This window comes from Colletotrichum karsti (genome assembly GCF_011947395.1).
Source record: "Colletotrichum karsti strain CkLH20 chromosome Unknown Scaffold10, whole genome shotgun sequence".
NCBI lineage: Eukaryota > Fungi > Ascomycota > Sordariomycetes > Glomerellales > Glomerellaceae > Colletotrichum > Colletotrichum karsti.
The window spans coordinates 748,164-756,437 of record NW_024065910.1 but is presented as its reverse complement, the minus strand read 5'-3'; the positions used below and the strand labels follow the sequence as shown (position 1 = coordinate 756,437).

The 8,274-nt window shown below is 55.7% G+C and overlaps 2 protein-coding genes across 2 annotated transcripts; both read right to left on the bottom strand.

The window, feature by feature from the left end:
• Positions 1-3,418, bottom strand: CkaCkLH20_04066 (nuclear pore protein; the record flags this gene model as incomplete). The annotated part of the gene is made up of 2 exons (XM_038886785.1): positions 1-321; positions 374-3,418. 2 exons carry the CDS (start codon positions 3,416-3,418, stop codon positions 1-3), a joined length of 3,366 nt encoding a protein of 1,121 aa, XP_038748035.1.
• Positions 3,419-6,083: 2,665 nt separating this feature from the next.
• Positions 6,084-8,274, bottom strand: CkaCkLH20_04065 (6-phosphofructo-2-kinase 1; the record flags this gene model as incomplete). Its single annotated transcript, XM_038886784.1, has 4 exons — positions 6,084-6,941; positions 6,994-7,155; positions 7,211-7,889; positions 7,997-8,274. 4 exons carry the CDS (start codon positions 8,272-8,274, stop codon positions 6,084-6,086), a joined length of 1,977 nt encoding a protein of 658 aa, XP_038748034.1.

The window sequence follows — 8,274 nt, the reverse complement described above, 5'->3', positions numbered from 1 at the left end:
TTACTCCGCAGAAGCCCTGGCGAGGGCCTCGTGCAGGTGCGGCGGGAAGCGGTAGCGCAGCTGGCTGGTGTAGGTGGTCAGGTCGAGCGTCATCTGCCTCATCTGCTCGACCATCATGCGGCGGGTGCCCTCGTTGCCGCTGAACTGGCCGCCGGTGAGCTGGTCGCGCTGGCGGGTGCAGCAGATGATGGTCCACATGAGCAGATTGGGGACGTTGATGGAGACAGGCTGGGACAGACCCGAGAACTTTGAGGCGTAGGCGCGGATGATGCTCGGGTCGCCGCTGGCGTCGAGGGGGAGGATCTCGAGGGAGCGGATTTTCTGTAAACTCTGTTAGTCTAGTTTCATCGGGCAAGGCGCGTGTGTTACTTACGTCGAGACATTGGGCCCACTGGCCGGCTTCGACGAGGGACTTGATGGTGCTCATCTCCAGCAGGACGCGGCAGGCGACCTTATTCTGGTCCTGGATCTTGCGGTGGAACATGGCATCGCGCTCGTACATGGACATCATAGTGCGAGCGAGCTCGACGGGGTCATCAATGGACGCCAGGCTCAGGCTGCTGCCGGCCTCGGCCTCCTGGCCGGCGGCGCGGGGCTTGACAGGCATAAGACGCATGGGGTCCTCGCCGATCTCGAGAGAGATGGCCTCGCTGAGGGCGCGGCTGACGATGGAGACGACAGTATCATACTCGCCAGCAAGGTGGTAGAGAAGAACGGAGTCAGTGGTGCGGCCGTTCTCGTCGGCGAAACTAGCGGCCTGGACGGTGACGGTATTGATGAAGTCGTTCTCCTCGGTCAAGCCGATGAGGGCACCGCGCTCCTCGATGATGCCGCGTATCCGCTGACCGTCGGGACGGATGTCGCCGATGAGCTTGCTAAACTCTCTGGTCTCGAGGACGAGCTCACGGAGGGCCTCCCAGCAGAGGTTGGCATGTCGACGTCCCGCCTCGCCCTGGAGATCCATGTTGAGGCAGATGAGGGTGAGGTAGTCCACGGCCGAGACAACATCGGCTGCGCGGAAGTCCCTCGTGTAGTAGCCAATCATTCTGCCAAAGTTGATCTGCACGAGGTCCTTGACGTTCAGGCTGCGCAGGTCGTTGGATGCGCTGAAGGGATCCGAAGGACGGAGCAGACCGTAGTACTCGAGAGCGATGGCGAAGTGGACTGCGTCGACGTAGGAGAAGGGGTAGAGGTACGCGACGGCCTCCTCGAACATGCCGGAGAGGACTTGCAGGTAGAAGAACATGCCGAAGCTGCCACTGTTGTCCTCAGATGATGACTTGGGGAAGTGCTTGGCACCAATCTCCTTGATGCTAGACTGCAGCTCAGACAAGCCGTAAGCCTCGCTGGCGACCTCGACAGAGCGGTCACCCTCTCTAGCGAGGTTGAACTGAAGCCAGATCCAGTCGTTGATGTCGGTGTTGAGTCCCTCAAGACTGCGGTTGTTCAGATCGCAGCGACCAATAATCTTGTAGCATGCCATGCGGAAGGGGTCAATGGAGTTGTCAGGGGCATTGCGGACCCTCTGTGTGTACTCAGCATTGCACCTATCCTGCAACGTCCGCTTCAGTCGACGGTCCTCGTTAGAAGCGTACCCATTAAGATAGCTCTGGAAAGTTCGGTCGATGCTGCGGAATTGGTTGCCGTTGTCGTTCACATACTTCGCCGCCTCACTGACGTGGCCAGACCGCAGAAGGTAGAAGACAATCGCCCAGACATACTCCCCGCTGACTTGCTGAAGATCTGTGTTATCAGGCACCAGATCCTTCCTCGCGGACCGCAGCCGGATGTACGCTCTGATCTTGCTGACAATATCGGGACGACCACCGAGGTTGGCTTCATGGGGGTGTTTTGAAATGAGACCTTCCACTTCCTGCAGGAACTGCTTCTCCAAGAACTTGTTGGCTCCCTCAAGCAGCCTCTTGCGCATGGCTATTGAGTTGGACGAGTTCGGGGATTCGTCCAGGTACATCTTTGCAAACTGCCTCTCCTTGGCCGTGGCGCCATTGATGGTCGTCTCGGCTTCGGGGTCCTCGCCCACGATTTCTCGCACAGCATGGTACGCCTCGACAATGTGCGGTGCGTAAGGATCGAGAGAGCGGTGCTCGACGTCCGCAAGCTCTGAAAGGATGGGGTAGGGGTGGTTGATGAGGCGGGCTGAGTTGAGGCTGCGGACCTTCTCGGACAGCTTGCTCTGCTTCTCGCGCAGGGATCTGTCGTCCGAGTTCATGTGGCCAGTCAGGGAGCCGTTGTTGTCGTTAGAGCGGTCAATGTCGGAGAACTCAGGCTGGTGAGTACCAATCTTGCTGGCATTGCCAATGACGGAGCGGTGCATGCTCGACTTGCCCAGAACACTGGCTCTGCCGGATCGGGCACCGGCCGCCGGGCCCTTGCTGCGCCGTGAGCGACCAAAGCCGCCGGTGGACTCTCTCATCGAAGCCGCTCCGGCAAAAGAAGTCTCCTCTCTGGGTTTGATTCCAAAGTGCTCGTAGATTCGCTTGCGCTGGGCCTCCCACTCCATCGTCACGTTGTCCTCCAGGAAGTTATCAAAGTCGCGGACGGATCTCTCGAGACCGTCAGCAATCATGCTCATCGTCGTCTTCGTCTGGAGGTTCGCGAGGTACGTCTCGACATCGATTTCGGCCGGGGAGTAGCCTGTCGGTCTGTCGACGCGGCCGGTCTGCAAATCGAGGGATCCGAGGTCCCTGGCAGCCAAGCTAGGGTCGACACCGGAGGCAGCGAGGAGGTAGTGGGCTCTGCCGTCGGAGGGGCGCTTTTGGGCTTCGGTTCCCAGCTTCTTCAAGCGCTGGCGAAGGTCGCCCAGCCCGAGCTGCAAGCTGGGAAGGTCCTCCAGACCGCCCTCGCCATCTCCCTGTCTCTTGCTCTTCGCGAAAAGGCTGTCAAAGTATGCCCCCGATGTCTGGCCCTGCTGCGCTTGCGACTGGTTGTTCGTGTTCTGGTTCTGCTGTTGCGGCTGCTGTTGTTGCGCCGGAGGGAAAAGGGAGCTGCCGAGCGGGTTGGCGCTGCTCTGTCCGAGGGTCGCGCCGGTCTGAGACTGGGGCTGGGTGCCACCGAGGCCACCGAGGCCACCGAAGAGAGATGGCTTTGCCGTAGAGCCACCAATTCCACCGAGGTTGAGAGGTCCTGGTTGCTGCTGCTGCGTCGCCGTCTGGCCAAACAGCGAAGACTGTTGCTGGGCCGGTTGTTGTGTCGTCGACGCACCAAAGAGTCCGCCGCTGGTTGCGGGCTTGTTCTGATTCAGGCCTCCGAATAGGCCACCGGAGGCAGGCGTAGTATTCGCCGGCTGGTTGGCAGGCGTCTGCTGTCCAAAGAGACCTCCTCCGGTGTTCTGCTGGGGAGTGCTGGTCGAGCCGCCGAGGATGCTGCCACCCAGGGGCTTGTTGCCGAAGAGCGACATGGCGATATCTCGGGCGCGTCAAGTCGGATGCGAATTGAGCACGTCGACGGAGGGAGGATCGGGAAGAGTCGTGGGTGCGTAGATTGGTGACGCGATCTGATTGTGATCAGGCGCGTTTGGGGATAGAAATTTTGAGGTTTGGGAGAGCTCTCAGCAACAGCTCCACTGATTGGCGGGGAGCGGCCAGGCAACGGATACCGGGGGAAGTACCGGGTACGGACTAGGCCTGCATGTCACTGTCGGCTGATGAGTACACAATACTCCGAGCGTCCCACACACCTCCACTGCTCACCGAGAACTGCTTTCGGTGAGTATTCTGACTTACAAGATGTTTGGATTTTTGAATTCAGACAGCCAGTCCACTTAATTAGTTATTTTGTCCCTTAATTCGTAACTAATACCGCGTGTCTTGAGAAATTATTGAGGTTTTGATTTCTTTATCACCCGGTTTCCAAAGCCAGCTACATTTCCCATATTCACTTCAGGAGCAAATCTACTGCGGTGTTAGACAACAGAAGTAATTCTAAACTGAAATACATTTTGATCAATACTCACCATAAGCGTCTAAATTCTTTCATTTCACATACTCTGGGCGCTAAAAAGGACTTCTTGCCATGATTGACCTGGACATCATCCTTAGCCTAACGACTTGACCAAACTTCACTCTCCCAGTCCGAGATGACGCCTCGGATGTTGTAGGTGAGACGTCTGACAAGTACTTAAGCTAGATCGATTCTGAAGTTTATCTTGACACAGAACTAATTTATTGTATCTAGTTCAGTCTCGATATAGGCTGATCGATAACACTCAAAGCAGCCATTTTCATAGCCATAGGCCTTTGGGACCCTTCCACTCGACTCCCTTCGTGTTCGAATTGATCTGGTTAGGCTTTGTAGGTGTTCAAGATATGTTTGTGCATTAAATTTCTCTCACGAAGCAGCTCAAAGTCTCTTGAGGCCAAGAATTAATTACACCTACAAGGCGTGAGACGCGTCACGATCATGCCCCAGGTGGTATTAGATAGCATATCTCATCTTTGAAGTGACATTATCCCATACCTTAAAAGTTGTTTTAGTATTTAAACTAAAGCACAGAGTAAAGCAGTACCAAGTAACAGTATACCTCCAATTAGGGACAAGCATCGGCGTGGTACACCAACCCACCTTTCACAATCTCCATCCCCAAGAACATACATCAAAGCAACCACACGCTATCGAAAGACATCCGTCTCCCTGCCATACACCCCAACCAACAAAGCAGCCCAAAACCAAACCAGATACCAACCAGATTGACCCTAAATACACGTCTCCAAGAAATCGAAACCATCTCCGAACGCCAGCCACCCAACAAAACCACCACCTCCGAAGCGCCGAAGATGAGACGACACGAACACCACCACACTCACCACTCAAACGCTGAACATCACCACAAAGATCTCCGAGAAATCCGATCTAGAATCAGCAACCGCGTATTCAACCCATCGCCAAACGCGGCCCGAACTAAAACCACACCCTCCGCCGTAGGCAGACACCAGGCACCCGAATCACACCACGAGATCCAGCAACCCCTGATTCCAGCCATCTCTCTACCCGCTCAACCGTCACGAGACATTCCACCAGCATCTCAAGAAAACACATCAGCAGCCAAGAAATCTCACCACGATCCGGTCCGTTGTAAGCCCCCCAATCCCCCCTCCCTCCCATCAACTACATCCAGACCGGATTTACCCACACCACATAAAGAAGATCCATAATCTACAATCTCGCAGTATATATCGCCATCTCCCACCCGAGAAAAAAGTCTCGTGATATCCCGGCCCATCTCCGGAGCCTCACCCCAAAACCCGCCGTATACCATGCCCCCCCGAGCCCCGCTCCGAGTCGGTGATACTCCTCCGGCCCGATCCAAAAGCAGCCTCAAGTTTCTCTTACCTCACATCACTTACTCGGTTCCACGCCTCAAAGACAAGCATTTAATCTTCGGGCCGTAAAGTCAGCCTACAAAAGCCGGGTACTTACGTATGACGAAAAAGCCCATCCGACCTGTCATAGTCACCCCTTTTACCGCGCCGTCGGTCCTGCCAATCACGCCACCCGCCGCGGCCACGGCACGTAGCTGTCATGTCTGCGCCGCTAGTGCACCGGAGCGGAGCACACCATCACCTGTCACCAGACGCCCGGTTTCCAGGTGATATTTGTTAGTCAAGAGTTGCGTCTTGTAGCCTCCTTCAAACGACGTCACAGAACATGCCGGCGGAGATGATCAAATGTGATAGACTTCTTTCATCTACGTACTAGCTAAAACAGCCGGTCTGGGCTTGTGTATATCTGGCAAAGCCTTGCAAAGAGGAGCAGATAAGGAGCCGCGAGGCTTGCTCATTTCGTTGTTGCGTCATGTGGGTATCTTTTTTGACCTCTTCTGTGGTCTTCGATTCCCAAACGCCTTGCAAATGCTTCGAGCCTCCCCCCAACGAGGTCGAGAAGTCCATGTACCAAAATAAATCATCTGTGTAGGGAAACCGTGTCTATCCCACACCCCCAAAAAAACAAAAATCATGTCGTAGTTGAGTTGTCTGAACTCCCCAAACGCCTCTCCCGAGCATTACCATTAGTAGTGTACAATTCGTCGTCATATAATACAGTTTAGAGCCGTCGTAGCCCTGACCCTACGCAGCGCGGTCGACGGTGCGCTGGGGTCGGTAGTTGGGGATTTCGGCGAAAGTCGCCTTGTCGGCGCTGTAGCGGTAGGCGTGGAAGTCGTAGCCGTAAGGCTTGGGCTCAATCGAGTAGAGCATGCCCAACGGAACATCCAAATCCGCAATTTCGTTGCGAGTAAGATCCATGAAATACGCCATGAGAACTCGGCAGACCGAGCGGTGGCCGATGATGAGGACGTGGTCTTCGATGCGCTCGATTTCGCGCACCATGTCGCGTAGGCGTGCGATAACTTGGAGGTATCCCTCACCGCCAACGCCAGGGTAAGTGTAGTGAAGCTTGTCTTCGGCGCGCTTCTTGTACTCGCCGGGAAATCTCCTTGCGATCTCCTCGTAGGTCATGCCCTCAAAAAGGCCAGCATTGAGCTCGTTCAACATGGCCCAATTCTTGACATCATAATCGTCGTCGGCCTCGAAATGTTCCGCCGTCTGGACGCTGCGCTTCAGCATCGATGTCCACACGCAGAAGTTCTTCTCCTCCAACTCGCGGTTGAGCTCGGGGTACGGCGGGGTGTGATCGCCGGCCTTGGGAGGGAAGGATGACTGCGCAATCTTATCCTTCTGCTCGATGAGCCATTCTTTTCGCTTTTGAGTGATGAAGTCGTGGAGGGCTTTGCCGTATTGCTCTCCATCGGGGGTCAAATCCGAGTCACCGCCAAGCTTTCCGAGGCGGTTGTCAACACTTTGTCCGTGCCGTGTAAGCCAAATTTGCCTCGGGGCCAGATTGAAAGTCGTAAGGTAGGAGCTGATTCCGCCACTCAGGAACCCGCGGAGTCTGTGTTGAACCAATTTGCGTCCAACGTCAATCATCTGGGCGAATGTCAGCATGACGTCGAGGTGTAAAAAGTGGGCGCAAACAAACCTGGATGTACTGCATGTCATGGGCCTCCTCATAATCGCCAATGGGAACGTAGGCGCTCTCATAGGCGGCAACGCGCTTCTTGAAGTCTGCGAGGGACTGGTGCGGATCCTTGTCCTTGTAGTCGGGGCCTGAAAGCTTGAGGCGCATGTTTGCCTCCAAAAGCTGTGCGCGCGTGTTAGTCCCTGCGATAGCATGCAACTTGCGGGTGGCAACTCACGTTCTGGTCGTGGCAGATACTCTCAATGAAGAGGATTCCAAGCTTGGGCTCCCTCTCCTTAATTCGGTCGACCAAAAGCTGACGGCGGTGAATGGTGCTGTTGGTTGCATCAAGAATACCGACGGAGCCGCCTTGGTGAAGGAGGTAATCCAGCAGTTCGTCCAAGGTGTCGAGAGCAACCTGCTCGCGGATCTTGGATGCGGTCTCGTTGCTCGGCTCGAAGAACTTGGCTGATTGGTCCATCGTGTCGGCATCGGGTGTGTTCAGGTCCAGCTCTGCGGGCTCTTTCTTGGTGTTGTGCGCTGTGTGACCGTTCAACAGGATGGAGGCGGCTTGCGTCGGGGGATCGAACTTCATGGGCGAAGGGGACCAAGGCGATTTCATGGGGGACTTCATGGGGGAAGAAATGCCCGCGGCCACACGTCTCCTGTTTCCGACATTGAAGATGCGCGAGTTATACTGCTGCCATGATAGGTATCTTTGGACCTTCTTGGTGATGTATGATTTTCCTCTCGCGGGCAGGCCGACCATGATGATGACCAGCTTCGCCGCGACATCTCTGTCGCTAATCTTTCCATCGGGCGACGCTCTTGAGACGGTCATGCCAGGGACGTTGAGTGTGGCGGGATGGGGGCGGAGTCGTGGGGTCGTTCCTCCCGAGTTTTGTCTGACTGGCGGACTATTCGGACAACAAGTTAGCCAAGCGCTGCAACACACGAGGCTGTAAAAGCCCAAGCCACTGGATAGGCAGTTTTTACGACGTGACATCAGTTAAATATTACATACATTCTAGGAGAGTTCGGGGCGGTCGAGACGACGCTTCGCATGGCTGGAGGGGTATCGGAGGAGGCGATGAGGGAGCGGTCGCGCAGGGCGATGGGGCCGCTGAGATCGTTCATGGATCGGATGGCATGCGCCATAGCCGGGGGCGGTAGGAGAGCATCGTGAGGATGGGAAACGGGAGGCGGTGGCAGCTCGCCGTTGGATATGGTAATGGTCGGCGACTTATTCGAGCGAGTTTGGGAGGATGACGAAGGCGCGCGGGAATCCTTGCTGGAGCTCAT